The sequence below is a fragment of the Strongylocentrotus purpuratus genome, unplaced genomic scaffold (genome assembly GCF_000002235.5).
Source record: "Strongylocentrotus purpuratus isolate Spur 01 unplaced genomic scaffold, Spur_5.0 spur5_scaffold_16, whole genome shotgun sequence".
NCBI classification, from domain to species: Eukaryota; Metazoa; Echinodermata; class Echinoidea; order Camarodonta; family Strongylocentrotidae; genus Strongylocentrotus; species Strongylocentrotus purpuratus.
In genome coordinates this window covers 16072243-16094839 of record NW_022145601.1, presented here as the reverse complement: position 1 = coordinate 16094839, position 22597 = coordinate 16072243, and the positions used below count along the sequence as shown (strand labels likewise).

General features: G+C 36.6%; 2 protein-coding genes across 3 annotated transcripts; both read right to left on the bottom strand.

Annotated features, from left to right (window-relative positions):
* Nucleotides 1-18: 18 nt before the first annotated feature.
* On the bottom strand, nt 19-4370 carry LOC593362 (tubulin beta-4B chain). The gene is made up of 3 exons (XM_011670502.2): nt 4113-4370; nt 1695-2030; nt 19-1352 (listed from the first exon to the last, which is right to left on the bottom strand). Exons 1-3 carry the CDS (start codon nt 4167-4169, stop codon nt 405-407), a joined length of 1341 nt encoding a protein of 446 aa, XP_011668804.2. The 5' UTR covers nt 4170-4370; the 3' UTR covers nt 19-404.
* A 4051-nt stretch (nt 4371-8421) lies between these two features.
* On the bottom strand, nt 8422-22594 carry LOC115924531 (phospholipid scramblase 1-like). Of its 2 annotated transcripts, XM_030986899.1 has the most exons (10): nt 22430-22594; nt 19586-19649; nt 18514-18670; nt 17590-17667; nt 16158-16234; nt 15447-15577; nt 14052-14163; nt 12671-12773; nt 11905-11963; nt 8422-10608 (listed from the first exon to the last, which is right to left on the bottom strand). In XM_030986899.1, the coding sequence occupies exons 2-10, from the start codon at nt 19592-19594 to the stop codon at nt 10564-10566; spliced, it is 771 nt and encodes a 256-aa protein (XP_030842759.1). In that variant the 5' UTR covers nt 19595-19649; nt 22430-22594; the 3' UTR covers nt 8422-10563. The 2 variants fall into 2 exon arrangements, with proteins under 2 accessions (XP_030842759.1, XP_030842760.1); XM_030986900.1 differs by lacking the exon at nt 19586-19649.
* Between the last annotated feature and the right edge of the window lie 3 nt (nt 22595-22597).

Below are 22597 nucleotides of genomic sequence, written 5' to 3'. Positions count from 1 at the left end.
TCTTAAATGCGTTCTTGGTTTTTGAGAAATGTACTTGTTATTTAGATTTAGCTGAGTCTTTTTCATTGTTTTAACTCTAAAGTTTATTCAGCATTTTTAAGGCATTGAAGGAACAAACTTCTTCTTATGACTTGTGACGTCTCGTTGGAATTTGTATTGGATGATAACTAATTACTAGTGGCTATTGTTCTTTTTCCATGATGTATTGTGTCTGTACATTGATAATAATGATAATAATCATAATAATAATAATGATAATACAAATAATAACAATAATGATAAAACTGGTGCAGTTCATGTGCTATTTTGTCTTCATTCTGATGATGTGGTCGTTATATAAGTGATGTGTGGATATTGTGGATTAGTTTTTTTGTTTGTTATAGAATTTAAGTTTTCGTTGGGATTCACTGTTCGAGATCCTCTTCCTCTTCCTCTTCGAATTCGCCCTCCTCTTCGGCGGTGGCGTCCTGGTACTGCTGGTACTCGGACACCAAGTCATTCATGTTGCTCTCAGCCTCAGTGAACTCCATCTCGTCCATTCCCTCACCAGTGTACCAATGAAGGAAGGCCTTTCGTCTGAACATGGCTGTGAACTGCTCAGAGATACGCTTGAAGAGCTCCTGGATGGCGGTGTTGTTGGCGATGAAGGTGGCGGACATCTTAAGACCTCTTGGTGGGATGTCACAGACAGCGGTTTTGACGTTGTTGGGGATCCATTCGACGAAGTAGCTACTGTTCTTGTTCTGAACGTTGAGCATCTGTTCGTCGACCTCCTTCATGGACATACGACCACGGAACATGGCGGCGACAGTCAGGTAGCGACCGTGGCGAGGATCGCAGGCGGCCATCATGTTCTTGGCATCGAACATCTGCTGTGTGAGCTCTGGAACAGTCAAGGCACGGTATTGCTGGCTTCCACGGCTGGTTAGTGGAGCAAAACTAGGAATGAAGAAGTGAAGACGTGGGAACGGCACCATGTTAACAGCCAGCTTACGCAGATCTGCATTCAACTGTCCAGGGAATCTGAGGCAGGTTGTGACGCCACTCATGGTTGCGGACACCAAGTGATTCAGATCGCCATATGTCGGAGTGGTCAGTTTCAGTGTCCGGAAGCAAATGTCGTACAGGGCTTCGTTGTCGATGCAGAACGTCTCATCGGTGTTTTCTACCAGTTGATGAACGGACAGGGTGGCGTTGTAAGGTTCGACGACGGTGTCTGAAACCTTGGGTGATGGAACAACGCTGAAGGTCACCATGATTCTGTCAGGGTACTCCTCACGGATCTTACTGATGAGCAGGGTTCCCATACCAGAGCCGGTTCCACCTCCTAGTGAATGCGTCAGTTGAAATCCCTGTAGAACAGAGGACGATGAAGTAATCATGGTAATAATCTCAAGTTTATTTATGTCACGACGCACGAAACTTTGTTTATTGTATTACATGGATTACGAATTTAAGATCTGTTGCTGCTTACTCTAAAGGTCTTTTAAGTTATGTTGATGAATATTTCACTTCCCGGATTTTGGGATGTATATTGACTACACAATCGGTCCTTGCAACCCGTATTTTCCACTGATAAACGGGTAGAGAAATGTTTGTTTGACCAAAACTTATGACAATTGAACAATTCATCATCTGATTGAAAATATATCGAGAAAATTAGTATTCGAATGAGAGGTAGAGGAATTACATACCTGAATACAGTCACAGCTTTCAGCTTCTTTGCGGACAACATCTAGGACAGAGTCCACCAGTTCAGCGCCCTCTGTGTAATGTCCCTTGGCCCAGTTGTTACCTGCCCCGCTCTGACCAAATACGAAGTTGTCTGGTCTGAAGATCTGACCAAAGGGACCAGATCTGACCGAGTCCATGGTGCCTGGCTCAAGATCGACGAGCACGGCCCGTGGAACGTACTTGCCGCCGGTAGCCTCATTGAAGTATACGTTGATACGCTCGAGCTGGAGATCAGAGTCGCCATGGTAGGTACCAGTCGGGTCGATGCCGTGTTCATCTGAGATCACCTCCCAAAACTGCGGTGTACGAAAATTTTGTTGAGTCGTTGTTGAATTTTTTAAATTCCCATTTCGCTTTTTATGAATGCTCAAAAAATTAAACATCCATATTGATTAGAATGGTCGAATCATGTAAAAATCAAATGTATTTGATTTTTTCAATCGTACTTCCAAATAGTTTCTCGACAAAATGACACGATTATGAAAGGAACTATTGTTATTCCTCCCCTAGGTATGATTTCGGAAAGATGTCTAAATTATATATATATATATAGTGCATCCCAGAAAAAAAACGAAACCGAGAATTATCGATGTTTTATCATAACTCAATCACAATTATAATCAATAAATGACACATATTTGTAAAGCTTAGATCTTCTTCTTTCATTTGATGCAAATCATATGATGCATTTTCCACGCATGAGTGATCAAAATCAATTTGAAACGAGGAAACCAAAAAGTCATTTGGCGGACGGCATCTGAATTTCAAAGAGAAAATTACATTTCTAGAAAGTTGAGTTTCTGCCCTTTCATATGACACCTCAATCAGGAAAAATGAGCAAGGAATGACAAAGTTCTGTTTATTTAAAGTAATGCTTGCATTTCCTTAATTTTATCAAACGAATTCGTTTTCACTGGCTGCCTGCCGTAGCATCAAACGGAATTAACAAAAGACTTAATTCCCTTTCGTTGACAATCAGCCGTAGACGAAAGACTTCATGCATGGTTTTACGATTACCATTAAATCCATATACTCAACTTAGGGTGTGCCTGTAAGCTAGACAATTTTATCAAGATTTGGCAAGTTTCAGCCTTGGATTTTACACGTTTTGCGACACCATGCTTTTTATGGCAAACGCTACAAAAATAGTAACGTGGCGTCATGGAGAAGTGGTGCAAGCAATACACCCCTTCACAATTAAGGCCGCCGTTTAAAAATAAATGAATTGAATTGCATTGAATGCATTGAATTTAAATTTGCGAGTTAATATTGCGTCATAAATGTTTTCAGACGCGCATGTATTGTTGCGTCACTGCCTGCGCTGCGCGCCTACATCATAATATCAAATTATTAACTTGATCTCAAGAATATTATCAGTAATTCATTATTTAAATAACAATTTACTGGTGCCAGTAACTTTCTTTTTTAATTGTTTCCATTAATTCTGTCATTGATTATCGTTGTAATTATTATTATTGTTTTGATTTTTTATCATCAATATTATTATTATCATTAGACTATAAATATTGTTATTATTATTATTATCATCATAATTTTTCTCACTAATGTCGATGATAATATTTTATTGATTAACATTAATTCGATTTGAATTGTTTATTGTACAGTGTTAAACTGACAAATTCAAACTGATTGTAAACTTCTCCAGTAGTCTACCCCCAATGCGGGTGACATGAGAATAAATTGTCATTGTTGTCATATCGAAACATGCGCTTCGCATGTATGTTGCATCAAATAAAAGTTTACTCGCAATGGTTAATTAAAATTTAAAATGGCGTTAGGGCCTACTCGCAATTTAAAGTGGCACCCATGTCGGCACACGAGCACCCTTGTAACCGTGAAAGTGTGTAGACACTATTGCAAAAAAAAAGAAGAATAAAACTATCATTTTTTGTTAAGATATTGGTACAAGTTCAAAAGCTACATATTACATCTCACCCTAACAACGGATTAATTTACAATAGCTAAGAAACCTGTTACCTTGGTTACAGTTGCCCATTCGGTCATTAAGATTAAGAAAGTGTCGTGCAGATACGAAACTGAGAATATTAAACTGTTAAGATACTAGGGAAAATTGTGACGAATTAACGCTTGTCAAGACGGCTTCCTAATAATCAGTTAACATAATCACTATAAAGTACCTCATGATAAATTGTTATCGAAATAATCTTATTTGATTGAAATATATGCAAACACACACTGGAAAAAAGAAGATCGAGCTACAGGAACAAAGATAAAACTGTCGAAACTCACATCTGAAATAATAATGTATCCTGTCACTCATTGAAATCAAATTAAAATATCTCACATTCTAATTTCCAATAAAAAAAGATAACAAAATGTTTGTTATAAAAACCTACCTTAGCACCGATTTGGTTGCCGCACTGGCCAGCTTGAACGTGGACGATTTCACGCATGTTGACAATTTATTTTTCTATACCGTCGAAAAATTAATTAGAGCTGAATTCCAATTCGACTGCTTTGTAGACTCTGCAACTGCACTAGCCCTTGTCTGATTGCAAATATATATTGGTCTCCTATCAATGCATGTATCGGCGTTGCAGAGCGTTTGTTGCTGCAAGCGCTTGTTGCGAGTGAACTTTGCGTCATCAGTGTTTTCAGATGCGCATGTATTGTTGCGTCACGTCTGCCTGCGCTGTGTGCTCACATCATATTGACATGGGCCCCATTTTAAATTACGATTAAACAACTTTGTCAAAGATGGGGAGAAAAATTGGCACCAACAGGCGCTGAACAGAGGCATTTGGAGACATCATGCTGAGGCCTTCATCTTGCAGTGGATCGAAAATGGCTGAAAAAGTAAGTAAGTACGAAATTTAAAATGGCGCCAATGTACGTCAGCGCATGCGCACTCTTGTAACCGTGAAAGGGTGTATTACACGAATATTCTAGCTTATAAAGGCAAAGGCACTTTAGGACCATGACGTCACAAAATGGCAGTTTATATTTTATTACCAGCTGAGGGGCATGTCTGAAGTTACCGATCAATCAACAGTTAATGCTTTTAACGGAGAGATAAACAAAATGAAAATATCGTTTGGAAAAGGTGGTTTAACATGAAATTATTGAGCACTTGAACAGAAGATAAGCATATCAGACATATAGAATAGCTAGATAAAATATTTAATGGGTTCGTTAACAGCGAAAAAGCATGTATATAATCATTCAATAAATCTCTCTCTCTATCTTTCTTTTGTCTTTGCTTTTACTCTCTCGGTGACGTATCCAGAAAATGATAAACAGGGGGGGGGGGAATTTTATATCTGGTTAGATCCTCATATCATACACCCACTGCCGATTTACTTATTTTTTTTGTGGCGATCAAACGAGAGAAGTGGCTTTACCCTTTGCCGGTACAGCGCTGCCCTCTTTCTCCTATTTTTCATCTCTCTCTCCTACTCTATTTCGTTCTCTTTCTGTCTCTTTCTCTCTCTCTCTCGGCTTTTTCCCCATTCTCTCTGCTCCTAACTCTGTGTTCTCTTTCATTTTCCTTTCCCGCCTCATGCAAACCAATTTCATCTTCTATTTGTTTCATAATTTTCTTGTTGATAAGTTCTAACTTATCAAAATATATACGGTATGTTGATATGTATACACATTTTACAAAGATATATTTTAATAGCTAAAATGTATTTAACCCTTCCACGTTTGGAAATAATGTTTACATCTGCATAAAAGGATTAATATCCTTAGTAAATATATAAAATGTTGAAAACAGTATATGGTAAAAGCGTTCATAAAAATGCAGTATAACAACACAGAATTTGTTCAAGATGACATAGTAATGAATCAAAATTAGTACAATATATTAAAAGCTTTTTATGAAACTGCAGCATTACAAAACGGGATATTATAGTTAAACCTGCTATAGCGACCACCTGTGTTGAAAGATGACCTGTCTATAAAGACCACTTTTTTTGTTTTCCTTGCACATGATTTCACATTGAAACACGTACAAACTGGACCTGTACATAGAGACCACCCTTCTTGTCTCCCTTTAGCGGTCTTTGCAGTGTAATACAGGGTCAATATATTCATATTATATATTGTATTCTCTACATGGGTAATACCTATTGGATTCCACATTGTGTTTAAAGGTAAAGACCAGTATTGGAAACGCCCCAATTTCAAAAAATGAAATGGAAGCTCTCATTACCAATCATGTGAAAGAATATGTTTTGACTAATACATGATGATAAAAAATTTGGCGGGAAACCGCCTACTAATTCATATATTTGGTAAATTTGTTTCTCTCATGATCTGTGAGAGATATAGGGTAGTTCCATATACATCTTTCTGTGTATAGTGCTTGTAACTTTACGAAGAATGGGCCAAATTTCTTATCATTTTGATGATTCCAGAACCTTGCAGATGCTAGATGCTAGATGATCAACCTTTTCTGATCGATTCCACAACGTTTCTTTCACAATGCAATCGCATGACCATAACTGGTCTTTACCTTTAATGAGTCATCAAGAACTATTAAGTATTACTTAATTGTAAAAAAATGTTGTAACAGCAGGTATTCATAGGTATAAACACAGTTTCTTCAAAAGTCGGATCATTCAGTATGCGAACTGCTCCCATGGATTGATTAAATGGAAGAGCAAGAAAGATAAATAGATAGAGAGAGAGAGAGAGAGGGGGGAGGGGGGGGGGGGGGGTCGGAGGGACTCGACGATTAACGCCAGTGGTGTATGTAGTATATATATTATAATCAGTGTGTATTTTTCTTCGATTTTCTTTTAATTTTCTTATTATGTTCATTTAATTATATTTCTGTATATTTATCTCCAATTCTATCGTTGCATTTTTTGTTTGTTTTAAGGTGAAATTCAAAGAAAATCACAAATATGTCAACTAACGTATCACTAGAAACTGGTAACCTAACAGATGGCCATCGTACAAGTTTGAGGTCAGCTATATATCGGGTGATTTATAAAAATAAAAATACAACCACCTCCATAGCAGCTGGGATATACGAGAGATTCGCCAGAAAAATAACGATGTTTTAATGACGTCATAACAGGGACCAATACTGCCCAAGCAGACGACATCCCATAAAGAATGAACATAATTGCAATGCTATTATTTCTCAAATTATAATGAGTTTAGTGTAATAAATGTAATGGCATGTCAAACCGATCAAAAGGGGACATGACCCGATTCTGATAACTAAAATCTTTTGCTTGTAAATACTCAGGATAGGAGTTAATTGACAATCAAATAAACCAGACTTTCAAATTGAAAAGCCCCCGGATTGATATTAAGGACGGCATGTGTTCCCTCTTGAAACGCCGAACATACCCCGGTGTGTGCAGCTGAATATACAATGGCGTCTTATTTTGTTTACAAGCGACAGATTCCTTTATTTTTGTATCGCTACATTTGTCATCAAAATAAAACCATGCGCGGGGTTTAGAGTGAGGCAATAGATTATACATTTAACCTGACGGTAGTGAAGTAAGAGAAAGAACTCAAGAGAAGATGAAAACACAGGCACTGAAAATGTGTGAGATGTCATGGGACATCGTCTGCTTGTGCAAATCATGTCCCTGCTGTGATCTCACACATCTCAGCAGCGTTCGGAGAGCTATTCAGGTGCTATGCCGGGGCTGTATTTAAGCGTTTTGTAATTTATAATAATCATTACTTCGAATGTTTCCAAGCATTGAATTTTGATAACCTTGTCGAATCAAAGTTTCAACTTTGCAATAATGAAAATAGAGCTAGATTTAAAATCAATGAATATCTACTTTAATGTGAGTGGACACCAATGAAAACAATATTTGTGCTGATCAAGTTGTTCCGTTCAACAAGTGATAAATAAATAAATAAAATAAACAATTAAAAACGGGGTAGAAAGAGAGAGAGAGAGAGAGAGAGAGAAGGAGGGGGGGGTGGTCAAGTAGGAAGGGGCGTACAGTAGTGTCATATGAGGAAGGTCCCATGTTAAAAATCTAAGTCGATGCGCTATACATGTACTTCATTTTGTAAAACTCAAGTCCTCCGTTACCCAGCCCCCTGCTTATACATAACATTCAACTAAAATAAGCATCACTACCAACATCACCACCAACAACACCATCATCATCATCCCCATCACTACCATCATCATCAACACCATTATCATCATCATCCTCATTACCACCACCACCACCACCATCATCATCCCCATCAACACCATTATTATCACCATCACCATCACAACCATCATCATCCCCATCATCATCATCACCATCACCACCATCATCACAACCATCATCATCATCACTACCATCATCACCACCAACACCATTATCATCATCACCATCACCACCACCATCATCATCATCACCATCAAGTTTCAGTCGTTTTAGTGAGCATTATTTCAGGGCAGAGATAAGTGCACTTCTTGAGGCAACTGATCTCAAGTCTGGTAAAACCTTTTGTTTATACAACATACAACAAATTGTTCTACATTCCTCCTTTTGTCAAATTTGATATACCTCTTTCAATGCGAAGGAAGTTTTTTCTGTGCATCACATTTCATTCACTTTGCAATACGTCTAACTTCATATAAATTGTGAATTGTTTACTGCAATGTCAAGGAGTTGATAAATCAATTAAGCGCCTCCTCTAACTGACAGAACACATGTGAATCAAACGTTTGGTTTTAATAAACTATATATTTCCAAACAATAAATCTTACTATACAGCCTCAAAATTACAAAGACAAAGTGTTTCAGTAAATAGCTCCATACTCTTAATATAGTTGCATAAAATAAGATAATAAGTACCATAGGCATACATAGTTTTGTGTGAAACCTCACTATCCTACAGCAATCACATACTACTTTGTAAAGAATTGGGCAATTGACAGACCAGTGCCCTGACATAGCATCTGTTTGGACCCAGAAGGGCATCAACTCATTACTGTACACAGAGTACAGTAAATTATTGCTAATATTCCTCACATGTTGTCAGTCAAGAGTGTACATAGGGAAATGTAATTATAAACCAAGTGCCACAATACCAGTTTAGCTGAAGTTGATTATTCATAAAACTTAAACCTTTAAACTATAGAATATTGTAAAACGTGAAAGCAAAGTGTTAAAACAACAATTAGAGTAATTCTTGTGAAATATTTACAATATTAAATATAAACATCTGTTGCAATACACTATAATGTAACATCAATAAAAGTCAAATTTACAATTTAAAAATTTCAAAGAAAGACACATTGCATTTTTGTGAATAAACACACACATACGATATACTTCCTGTAACATTTGCGTTATTCAAAAGCTACGTTAAAACATAAATGACAATCACTTGTGCTACTATGCATTTGTCAGGGCAGTTTCTGCCAAATGTTTCAGATCATTGAGTCTGAGAAATGTCCTGAAACATACCGGTATGCATTCGTGCAACGAAACACTTGAAATTGTTTTTCTATTATTAAAACTAGAAACAGATACCGGCACAGGAACTGTCTCGTAAAGACTTGTGATGATTGACTCAAAGTAATCTACATCTCAAAATAGACATAATACAGTAATTAATATCTTAGAAGTCATCAGACACCTGAAAGGTTGAATTATAATACACAACAGATCAGTTTCCATTTATAAACTTTAACACTCAAGCTATGAGCTTCTTCTGTTTACAAGCATTACACGATAATTAGACACCAACTATGAAATAACACATGAAAACAATGCTCTTTGGTTGTTCGCTATTTCTAGTATCATTTCGATAAAATAGAAGTCCTAGATGAATTATATTACACATAGTTTCTCCAGCCTTGTTGCAAAAGCACTGGTACAGCCTCACATGAAAATAAAATAGCAAACAGTTATAACCTGAAAATAGACCCCTGCATTACAAATGCAAGGCACTTAGTCCCTATAATATTGCCCCTTGAGGTAGTCATGTGCTTGTCTAGGGGCACATTTATATCATCTGTTTGGAGCCAGAAGGGTGTTAACTCTGTGTAAAATGAAAGGAGTTAATGTCCTCCTGGCTCCAAAGAGACGATATGAACCTTCGGTGGTAAAACTAGCACTAATTTACAAGTTGTGTTAGTTAAAATACGATACAAAGATTGAGGAAAGCTCACAAATTATTTTTCACCCTTTCCACGACTCAACCTTCTCTTCACAAGAATGATTCAATCTTGTTTGATACTGGTAACCTGAAAACGTAAACATTTTGATATTACAGTTAAAAAAGTACAGCCTTACTAAAATCAGCAACAAGTATAACATATAATAAAAAGAACACCATTTTATCACAAATTACAAAAAATATGAAATCTTTTCATTGTAATGATGATCAAATAATAACAATTGACATGACAGCTAGCCAATCATCAGTGCTCGCTCACGACAAGCTCCGCCCACTTACTAGATTTTAGTATGATACGATGTTTAGACTAGACAAGTCTTTATCAAGTTTTCATTCATTATACAATGTTTCCTGATACGATGTTCACACTAGAAATGTTCACACTAGAAAAATTGAATTACTTATCATATAGCTATACGTATACAATGAAGTTGGGCCCATACTCTGAATGTAGGGGTAGTTTTCATTAAGGTGAAGTTGCATCTTGTCAAAGTAACAGCAAAACAAAACAAAAATCCATTTTGAATACAGACACAGATCAATGAAAGCTTTCGACACAAAAATTGAATACTTATCAGCCGTACAACTATATTGTGAAAATAGTGAACATCTCAAAATATTGTGTTCTGTGACGAGGCAGCTTACCAGCAACTCAGCAGTTTTCGTACAAAGGGGTGTACTTTAGCTGTTGTTGTTGTTTTTCTGCTGCTCATAAATCATGAATTCCTGTTTTTGGAACGAAATTATAAACAAGAAATGGGAAAAGTTATTTTTCAAAAAGAGAGAAATTCTAGAGGTGTCGTGGTTTAGTTTTTGTGCCACCGGACCGAACATCAGATATGATTTTCGGTTCGAGTACTGCCATGGCACTAATGTCCTTTGGTAAGACAACCAGTCTTTAGTTCACCTCTACCAACCCACACGTACCCTCCGATCTTCCAACTCTGGTCTTCTACACATACCGCTTTCAAAGAAATCTTGGGGGGAACAAGCTTTTGCTCATGCCGGACCAGCCCTGTGGAATTCACTTCCACAGGAGCTGAAGAACTCCGACTCTTCAACATCTTTTAAGAGCAACCTTAAATCCCATTTGTTTAATTTTGCGTTTTGAAGACGGACATTCATTCATTCTTTCATTTTTGCATTTTCTTTCTTATGTAAATGTACACGATTCTTTGTCATGATGTAATGTGTTCCTAATATTTTGAAGCGCCTTGAGCATTTAATTAAAATGGATAATGGCGCTATATAAATCTAATGAATCTACATTTGCTACTTTCAACCCAGGTGTAAATGGGTACCCGGTACTGGTAGGATGGGAACATCAATGCGGTTGGATTGGCATTTGTGTGCTTCCAAAATGGTGCTTAACTGTATAATGCTCCCAAGGAAAGTGTAGGGTGTGCACTATCATGTGCAGATTAGCAATTGAATCCTATAACCCGGGTAGTGGTAATTGCAATGTAAACTAAGCACTTAGAAATGTAATACAAATGTGACCATCATTATCAGTATTTTAATGTGTATGTTTTAATTGCAGGAACCTATACAATACTGCTGGAATTAATTGATCTTTTGGATATACATATACATTTCAGAAAGCTGTTTTTTTTAAACCATGTGCATGATGGCAAGTATATTCTCAGGAAAATTGAAAGTTATTCAGAAACGGAAATAGATATATATATATATATATATAGAGAGAGAGAGAGAGAGAGAGAGAGAGAGAGAGACAGAGAGAGAGAGAAAGAAAGAGAGGGACAAGAGACAAGAGGGTAACAGAGAGAAAGAGGGAGTAAACAATAAGTGTTAATTGAGAGATAGAGAGAGAGAGAGAGAGAGAGAGAGAGAGAGAGAGACAGAGAGAGAGAGAAAGAAAGAGAGGGACAAGAGACAAGAGGGTAACAGAGAGAAAGAGGGAGTAAACAATAAGTGTTAATTGAGAGATAGAGAGAGAGAGAGAGAGAGAGAGAGAGAAGGAGAAAGGGGGGGGGGGAGAATATACTTAAACATGATACTCACAATAAGAATATTGGTCGCTAACAAGGTCGCCTTGGCTTTCACATCAAGATCCTGAGGAACTAAAGAACAAAATTAAAAGAAAAATGAAACGAACTTACCACATTCTAACAAAATTATCAGTGACCCAAGCTGATATCTACTGTTATGCTGCCCTCTCTCAGGCATAGCTATATAACCTGTAATCCCAACTAATAATCTTGAATCATACCACACATAACAACTTTTGTTCCTTTATCCATTTTAATTGTTGGCATGAATCAGCAGAAACAATATTGAGTTAAAATTGATCAAATCTATCGGCACTCAATATTACAAATATCCATATTGGTCACAGCTCAAATAATGGAAATTGAAATACAAACCTAGATGTTCTGTCATCAAACCAGAGATATTTATGCATATATAGCAATGTGAAAATTATTACATGGAATAAAAATAAATTTGTAGTACATTTGCAACATTAAGTAAATAAATGCAAACATTGCCATACAACAAGGAGAACAATAACAAAAAGAAATGATCAAAATTAAAATTGGTTTTGATTACAGATCATTGATAGATCAGGGCCCCATTGCATAAAACTTACCATTGATGGTAACTTTGTCATCAATGGCAACTACAATGGTAATGGGGCTCAACAGCCAATCAAAATCAAGATTTACATGGTAGTTACCATAGATGGCAAAGTTACCATCAATGCCGTTTTGTGCAACGGGGCCCAGATATAGAAAAGAATAAAGATAGAACAATTTTTATAAAAACTTACATGTGATTGAGAAATTGTCAGCCTTGGTGATGCACTCTCTGAAGCATCCGCCCCATTGCTTGGTAATCAAACCAACCTCGGTCTTGAGGTCAGGGGTCATGACCTAGGTCGAAACAGAAATGAGAAGAGATTCATTTATCTTATAAAGAAATGATATAAAAAAAACCCACTTCAAAACCATTTCAGGGGTTATGAAGTTCATTAATACTAATGCTTTTGTCTGTTCCAGCTGTAATGCCTCATACCTAATCTCTGGTAAACTCTTGTTAACTTAGGTATGAATGTGAATATGATATAATTAATATATAAACAGCCTTGGTTGATATTGTTATCCTGTATGAATATTTTTAAATAAATAAATAAATAAATAAATAAATATTTATGTATTATGTACAATGTAACACTGATAGTTGTTATAGCTCTCTATGACGTACAAAGACGGTGATACCTAAAGGCACATTGAAACATAGGTGCATTATGATTATACAACATCAAGCTACATACATTCCCTTCTTTTTTCAGTCATTTACATGTATAATCTGATGCAGATTATAAGGAGAAAAAAAAATGGAAATGCCTTGAGGCTCATTCACATATGATACCATGCACTTTTTTCCATGTCTCATAATACATGGATAGTGAGTGGTCATAATGATAATAGCTGAATTTATATTTCACATGTATCCATCCCAGGGGATGCTCAAGGCGCCTACAAAGTATGCCCTCAGGAGTTGAAAGCATTAAAGGAATGAACTCCTACTGGTACCCATTAATTGCAACTGGGTGAAGAGTTTAAAGACCGTCAATACTCCTGAGCTAGAAGGGATAAGACCACATAGCAAGGTTACTGACAGGTGGCTATCTCATTAACTCAGCTCTCAACTAACATAAGAAAAAGATGAACATGGGGAACCAACAGGCACTGATTGGGGAAGTTTTCTATAAATTATAGAGGGAGCAAGTAGCTACAAGTAGTGCAGTGGGGTTTTAACTTTAATGCCTTGCCACAGAAAAGGCCGGACTCAAAAATATGAACCATGTGACCCACAGTCCGGTGACGTTTACACTAGACCACACTACACCTCTACATCTTATAGCACATGGATGGCAAGTACATGTAGAACCTTTGTTGTGCCCAACTACTTCTTACCTAATAGGTATTCATTTACATTCAAACAAAAACAAATTAAAAACATAAATGATGTGATTTCCTTGCGTTACACAAGAACGAACCCTTAATTACGTTCGATGATTAATTAACTCTGTTCACTTTGATGTGTATTCCATAGGTATTGTAATTATTTGTAGGTTTAAGAGACTTTGGTGGCAAGCGCTTTATAAGCAACTTTTTTATTATTATTATTATTATTATTATTATTACCTTGTAGTCAATGTCTTCCATTGTGCAGAAGAGACAGCATGGGCCACGTATCTTCAGTATGGTGTCCTTCTCAGCATTCTGCACATCAAGTTCAGGCTTCCAGAAATATTGTCTGCATACAAATACCACAGAAAAGGATAGATAAAGGAAATTCTCAGCAATGTGAACATCTTTCAAATGATGTCTGGCCAGAATGCTCCCCAGTGAGTGGAGAATGTGCATTATTACAGACATATATTGTCTGCATACGATCACCAGAGAAAAAGATGAGTTAAGGAAATGTTAAACTAAAAAATTCTTCTCGGCAATGTGAGCATCTGTTAAACAGTGCCTGGCTGGAATGCTCCCCAGTGAGTGGAGAATGTGCATTGTATTAGATGACACATGATACAGACATATATTGTGTGCATACAATCACCAGAGAAAAAGATGAGTAAAGGAAATGTTAAACTAAAACATTCCTCTCAGTAATGTGATGAGCATCTTCAAAAATGATGTCTGGCTGGAATGCTCCCCAGACCCCAGTGAGTGGGGAATGTGCATTATATCAGATGACACATGATACAGACATATATTGTCTGCATACAATCACCAGAGAAAAAGATGCATGGTAAAGGAAATGTTAAACTGAAAATTCTGCTCAGCAATGTGAGCATCTGATAAACAGTGCCTGACTAGAATGCTCCCCAGTGAGTGGAGAATGTGCATTGTATTAGATGACACATGATACAGACATATATTGTGTGCATACAATCACCAGAGAAAAAGATGAGTAAAGGAAATGTTATACTAAAACATTCTTCTCAGCAATGTGAGCATCTGTTAAACATTGCCTGGCTGGAATGCTCCCCAGTGAGTGGAGAATGTGCATCATATCAGATGACACATGATACAGACATATAGGCCCAAATTCACAAAGGAGGTTTGTCGACCAACCTCTTTTGTGAATTTGGGCCATTTTGTGTGCATACACTATGAACATGACGGACAAAGAAAGCAGACAAAATATACAGTTCCTCAGGTAGACAAAGGAACATCCCTTCACTGCTATTATATAAAAATGTGTAGAACAGGTGAATATGCATGTAACACCTGTTTTACACATTTTAACATAATAGCAGTTCCTTTGTCTACCTGAGGAACTGTATATTTTGTCCGCCATATTCATAGTGTATGTTACATATTTATCATCAACAATAACAACAGTCATGATGATGGTGGTGATGATGGAGAAGATGATGTCATACTAATATTAATACTGCTACTACTAAAAACTGCTACTACTACTTCTATTAACAATGAATAATAAAACCTAAACAGGACTTTAATTGAAATATGATTTATGAATTACGATTCTTAGCCATCAGATTATAATAGAAGCTACATATATTTTACCTCTGTTTTGCATATCCCACAATGTTGCCAGGTGGAGCCTCGACCTGGATCTCAAAACCGCATTCGGCACAGTCAGCACACCAGCAGCATCCTGCGCAACACTTGAAGTTACGCACAACCCTCATTACCTCCTGGTAGCATCAAATTGGCAACACGATGAAAGATAGAGAAGTAAAATAGATTTAATGAATAGATAATAATAATAATAATAATAATACAGCATTTATCATTCACCAGCGATCTAGAGTTCTCTAATTGAAGGTGTAAGGGTATCATACCGCAGCCATGCCATATAGCCATTGATGCCATTAAGTTTCTCTTACAAAATTCTAGCATGGATATAACATCAATCTTTTAGTTATTAATGTTGTTGGGGAAAAGCTGGTAATTAAAGGTGATATAACAGCTCTTTTATGCTGAAACATTTCATGAAGTTGAGCTGGTTCTCTGTTATAACCACGTGTGCTTTTACCCAAATGTCTAATTTTGTATTAATGAATGATTAAATAAAATCTTTCATTGAACAATTAAATCATGTAGGGTTAGGATTATGTGGGGGTTAAATAATCATGTTTAAAGTGTAGGAAACCAACCAGAGAGCAAATTTTGCCGGGGCATGTGTCCATCAAATTTATATCCATTAAATTTATATCCTAGTACCGGTATTGACTAAAGTTTATCAATGATTTTAATTTAATAAGGCCACTATACCTGCTGTGAATTATCAGTAATGTGTAGGACGAATCCACGATGAGGCCCGCAGCAGATACGATGCATGCACCCAGACTCTGTATACATGGAAATGAATAAATGACGCAACAAATCAATTTGTTAATTCATGTCTTTCTGAATTACTGAAAGTAGATGCAATAATTTTTTTTTAGGATTAAGAAACTAGGAAACGGGTATGTGGTTATGTATACATGTATTTCTCGTGAAAAACTTAAAGGAAAATTCAACCCAAATAGACAACTACTCTAAAGGAAAGCAGAAAATGTCAATGTGATGTAGTGCCGGCCTCCTTTCCTATCTATTCCAACAGATAAAATGACTAAAATTTATATTTTTCAAAAATTCAATGCTCAGGAGGGTCTATTCTTTTTAAAGGACCTATAATAATGTGCTAGCTATAATATATTTTGAGTGGTGCTCAAAGGGAGAAGGAACTTACTTAAACAGAAATTAAGGATATTTTGTACAAAACAAAAGGGAGAGTTATCAACGTCCTATGTCACAATCCAATGACCAAACTACCAATTTGAGATTCGCATAGACTTAGTGATCTCATATTTTAAACATTCATGACTTCCCTTTGAAAGCTTGCTACCGAGGGATAACAGAGGAAAGGCATATATTTGGTTAAACTTATATCAGGGATCAACAATAACTTCTATTCTTAGGTCATTTTATGACTATTGTCAATATCTCTTACAATGAAAAAAAAAGGTAACTGTCCATTAGTGATGGCACTCTGCCCTTGGTCTCTTGATAATTTCAAAGTTAAAGTCCAGAGTCCAGATCCTTTGTCTCATACAATGCCATGCAGACCAACTTTCCTTTTCTTAACAAATTTCTTTAGGGATCTGCATGGTTCACGTGGTAAGACTATTGAAATGAGATTTATTCAGTAGTCATTTGGATAGAACATCAGTCTGTTTATTGAAATAAGTGTTCATTTAGGTTTCAGATACATATTTACAGGAAGCACCTAACAAACAAAGTTGACACTTAACGATTATACATTTTGGCTGACATATGAACTGGCTCAATGGTACTTTTGGTGATATATACATCGTTAAGCCAAATATTAAAGTGCATTACAGATTTTTGAGTTTTTTTTCTTTCCTTCAACCATCCCCCCCCCCCCACCCCTTGAGTAAAAAATAAATGGCATCTTACAACATCCCCCACCTTTTGAGTAAGAACATTTGGAAAAATATGGCAAAAATATGGCAAAATAGGAAAAATAAGGGAAAAATCAAGGGTAAATTCGAGGAGAAAACAAAATCGGGGAAAAAAGAAGAAGGAAAAAATTGGGGGAAAAAAAAATTGGGAAACCGATTTATATCGGATAATTATCAGGCCTGTGATACAAACAATTTATTACAACTTACCTTCATCATACAATTTCATTACAACTTACCTTCATAAGCAAAGTAGATCTGCTGTCCAAGTGAATTTTTGATCTGGTATTTATTCTGCATCTCAATGCCAGTAAGTACTGAATACAAGGAAATGAAAGATACATACTCTAGTAGTTCCATCTCGTTCAACTTTGTCAACTCTTTACAAGAATAGTACGAACATTTCAGCTCACTGTATAAGATTTTCCATTTGAAATTGGCAATATTAACATTTTTCTTTCAGAGTCACATTCTTCAACATAGAGGTCTCATATCAATAATGAAGCCTTATTGAAAAATATTACAATACATCGCAAAAACTAAGTATAGATCACAAATTAAAAATTTAAAGGGATTTTTCCTTGCATTTTTGCATCATGACATGATGTTTATTCACATTTAATTCTGAAATGAAGAAACATTAAACACCTAAAGCAGAAATGGGCAAATACTGCAAAGGTATACCATAAATCTGCTTCTCCTTATCTTTATAATGCCTACATACCATATTACAAAAAAAAAAAAACTATACACAATAATATTTATGCAGTAGAAATTTCAAGCACATAACAAGGGATAAACGAACCAAGGAGATTTCCCTGAACGAACGCTGTATTTTATTTGTATTTTCTCATTACATGGCTTTAAAACCTTTAGACATTTGGCCTAGATTTGTGGCATAATGTGGGTTCTGCCATGATAGGGGGGGGGGGGGGAGGGGGGGACACTGGTATAAATGGGGGGCGTCAGTGTTTTACCCAATCAATGAATATAGAAAGAGGAAGTCCCCCATGCGATCCCTTTCTTTGTCCCTCTCCACCTCACCCCCCCCCCCTATTTTTTTTAATGCAGTTATAAAATTGGGGTCACCTGCATGCCCCCTCCCCCTTCTCTCCTGTAATCATGTATTTGTGCCACTGGCCGAGTTCATGAGAGCAACATACCTTCCAAAATCTCAATCTGCTGGTGGACTAAAAGCTGGTCTATCTGGGCCAAATATTCCAGTCCAGGAGGGCAGTTTGGCGAGCTCTGGACTTGAGGCATCGGCATCCATTCCCCAGGCATTCCAGGCTGGCTGCTAACAGGCTTTTGCGTGTAGTTCTTTTTATAAAGAGAAAATAAGTTTTTTACAATTAGACCCCCTACCTACAGTGTGTTTGTAGATTATTTTAGATATAGAACTTGGGCCCTTGGGGGTTGTGTATCCAGATAAAACTGCCACTTTTGCCTTTGGATATGACCAAAACATCGCATCAAACAGCACTAACAATCAAAAATAGATCTAGATTCTAGACCTAGCTAGATCAAGGTGTTCTTTATAAATTAAGATTAGGTCTAGATCTAACTTAGACCTCTTCAAAGATTTATGAAATTTTGCATGTAAACTCCTTCCAATTGCGGTTTTAAATAGGCCTAGAACTTAAAGCTGGATACACAGCCTGCGCCTGTCTGGACACACAGCATCTGGGCATTTATTTGTTTAAATTGACATTTATTATTAGAGTCTAGTGATTTATTCATGATTTGGGAACTGCGCACCTAACACTAACATTACAATAAATAACACTAGGGTCTATGAACAGTAACATTTCACTTGAAATTGAAAAGCATTTTCAACTGTAGACTTAGAGGGGTCTAACTTAGATCTAGATCTAGCCTACTTTATCATTTCTCGAATCTCTCATCTCTGTCTCATTTGATCTTACATCCACATGAAAATACATAGCACCTTCATTAGCGGTTTCTAATATTTGTGTTCTTCATGAATTAGCTGACGGTTATTTTGAAATGGATCCAAACGAATCTTTAATTAAATTGCGGCTCTCCACGGGCATATGGCGCCATGGCACCCCGGTTAAAAAAGGCTGTGCTAGGCCGCTAGACTGGGATCTAACTTTAGGCCTAGATCGATTCTTCTAAACTTCACTTTATTAACCTCAGGCTCAGTCCTCACTGCCTGGCTGGAGTGTCACTGTTCAGTTGGATTCTACGTTAACCTATCAGTATCAGACTTACATCCGTCATATTCTTTCCGCCTCTCAGTCTGAATCTTCAAGCAGGTAAGATCTCCTCTCGATTTCTGTGAAATAAATGTTGTAAATGGTAATTTATTATTACTAAATTGGAGTCTATTTTCCTAGCCCTAGCTAGTTAGTAAATTCGACCGAGAAGCGCATGCGCGCGCAAGCAAATCGCGCGAAGGTACGCGCGATGGATCAAAATAGCTAGACTTTTCAAAATGATTAAGTAATCATAACTGAATCAGCAAAACAGAAAAGCGTCAGTGGGCCTATGAACTGACAACCGGAATCCGTAGCCCCTTAAAGTTGCGTCATTTACGCTAAATTCAATAGTGGGGGCCGGGGGGGGGGGGGGGGTGCGGTCTTATTTAGGGGCGATCACTTTTTCAAAAATGAGCTACAGGACAACACATGGTAATAAAACAGCAGAGCTGAATAGCGTATGGCAGACATTATTATGTAGGGCCTATAGAATTATTGCCCTTTTCGTGTCCCACCCATAGTCAAAATAAAATAAAGTCTAGAATTAGGCGACAAATAGTGAAAAAACAGCACAGAAACTATGCTTTAAAAAAATATTTTTTCATCTATCTTTTGTTCACAATCCTTAGCCTAAACTTTTTTCTTATTTTTCCTTTAATTCGTTATAAGAAATTGAAAAAAATAGAGAACAAATAGCTAATAGCAAAAAATAAATGAATAGATCGCATGTGATAAACGACCAGGGAGTCATGTTCTTCGTGTTACTCTTCGTTTTTTCTCGAACGTTCGTTGCTCCGAAGATTCATAATTCTAAAAGTTGATTCCCAAAATGAATCAGCATTTTAGAGCTCGTATTTCCGAAAATGAAACTTAATTAGGGTTCAGAATTCAGAAATACGAAAATGAAAAACTGTCAGTCATATTTATGCCGAAGGTTCATAAATACGAAAATGAAACAGATCCTTGTATCATTTTCGGGTTTACAAACCTTCGGAATGATGAACCTTTTTAAAATTCATTTCCGGAATTATGAACGCTTTTTTCATTTTCGGGAAAACGACTAGCCTTTTTATAAATTAATTTCTGGAATTATGAACGCTTTTTTCATTTTCGGGAATACGACTAGCCCCGTTATCCATTCACTCTTCGATGGAAAATACCGCTGATGATGAACTATATATTAACTAGCCTGAAATATATATAAACACTAACAAAACCAGGATTGATACAGCATTTGAAATTTGGTATATATTATTACACTCTTAGTATAAAATCCTTTGAAGTTCTGTTCTACCTTTGCCCATGTGAAGAAAAGAGAAAGAAACAAAAAAAAGAAGACGAAGACTGAGAAGAAGAAAAAGAAGAGGAAGAAGAAGAAGAAGAAGAAGAAGAAGAAGAAGAAGAAGAAGAAAAAGAAGAAAAAGAAGAAGAGGAAGAAGAAGAAGAAGAAGAAGAAGAAGAAGAAGAAGAAGAAGAAGAAAAAAAAAAGAAGAAGAAGAAGAAAAACACGTAGAAGAAGAAGAAGAAGAAGAAGAAGAAGAAGAAGAAATAGAAGAAGAGGAAGAAGAAAAAAATGTATAGATTTGCCTGAAACTATATGCCTGACAATATTACAACGATACCAAAACACGACAACACATGCAACGCATAACAATATACTAAAAACACGAACGAATAAATTGTCCAGAAATCCACTCGAGCCGATCGAGGTCGACCACTTCACTGAGTCTGGATTACACAATAGATGAGTACGTCACGCATTACAATGAGCGATGGGCTTTGGTATATTGATATTACCTTGCTGAATCAACACTTTCATATATACGCAATAGCAACAATACTATCCTTCACAACGAACAAGTAAATACCCTTACCCCCCAAAAAAGAAGTAAAGTCACATACAAAACAATAAATTAAATGATATACAGGGAAACTGCAAATGGTTGAGCTAATCATAAATGGTATAGACAAGTCCACCACGGCCACGAGTGCATGCATGATTAAAGCTCGACTGCCAAACTAATTATATTCAACATTTCTTGCAGAAAGCAGTCTTCTTAGACTGATGTGATTTTTAAGATTAAATAAATTCAAGTCAAAATCTACAAGCAGAACCAATTTTTTAATTCTATAATTCTGTGATTGGCGACGCGTATCGATGCATGATATTATATCAACGGCATCCGGCGAACTACTCTATATTACGAATTTTTACAAAGTGTAACCAAAACAAATTTCCATGTATTCTCGTGAATTTGGATGAATAAAAGAATTGAATTGAAATGAATGACACATAGCCAGCAGCCCGGCACCTATAATAGATGAATACAGTTTAGCTAGTAGACCATGCTATAATTATTTATGCCTCCATGAATATGAGTACATGTTTATATAATAGGCATATTCCCTCCCTGATGGATACAGTGTACGCAGGGATATGAGAGTTAAAACGCCTCCCTGCAGCTGCATGGAGTACGATCACATTCAGAATCCTAGTAATACATGCATATCAGATAATTATCTGCAGGCAATTTGTTGTCTTATCCTCCCGTTTGATCTATGATGATTTCCTCTTGTACTTTCGTATCCATTTTCTATGGTACTTTCGTATCCATTTTCTATGATATGGAAGCCCACATCCACATGAAAAAAACTCATCTCCAGGCACGTATACTGATTTAATATTCTCGCATGTAAAGCGTCTCTTGCAATATATCACCCTGACTTTATATATCATAGTTTTTTTCAGCATTCATATCAATCATATATGTTTCACCCGCCTCTCCATGACATTATATGTGAATATCGGGAATATCACGATTAATCATAACGAAATTGCAGTCGGTATTCAACTTACCCGTACGATTAATACAGTTCCACAGCGAATGCTATAGTATATACTTTCCCAGCAAGACTATTGTGAAGTGTGACGCTAGCATCTAAATGCAGCTTTCGCTCTGTTCTGTGCGTGAACCTGTGTATGCAAAACTCTCCTCTATTATGAGCTAAGGAGATGAAAATATAC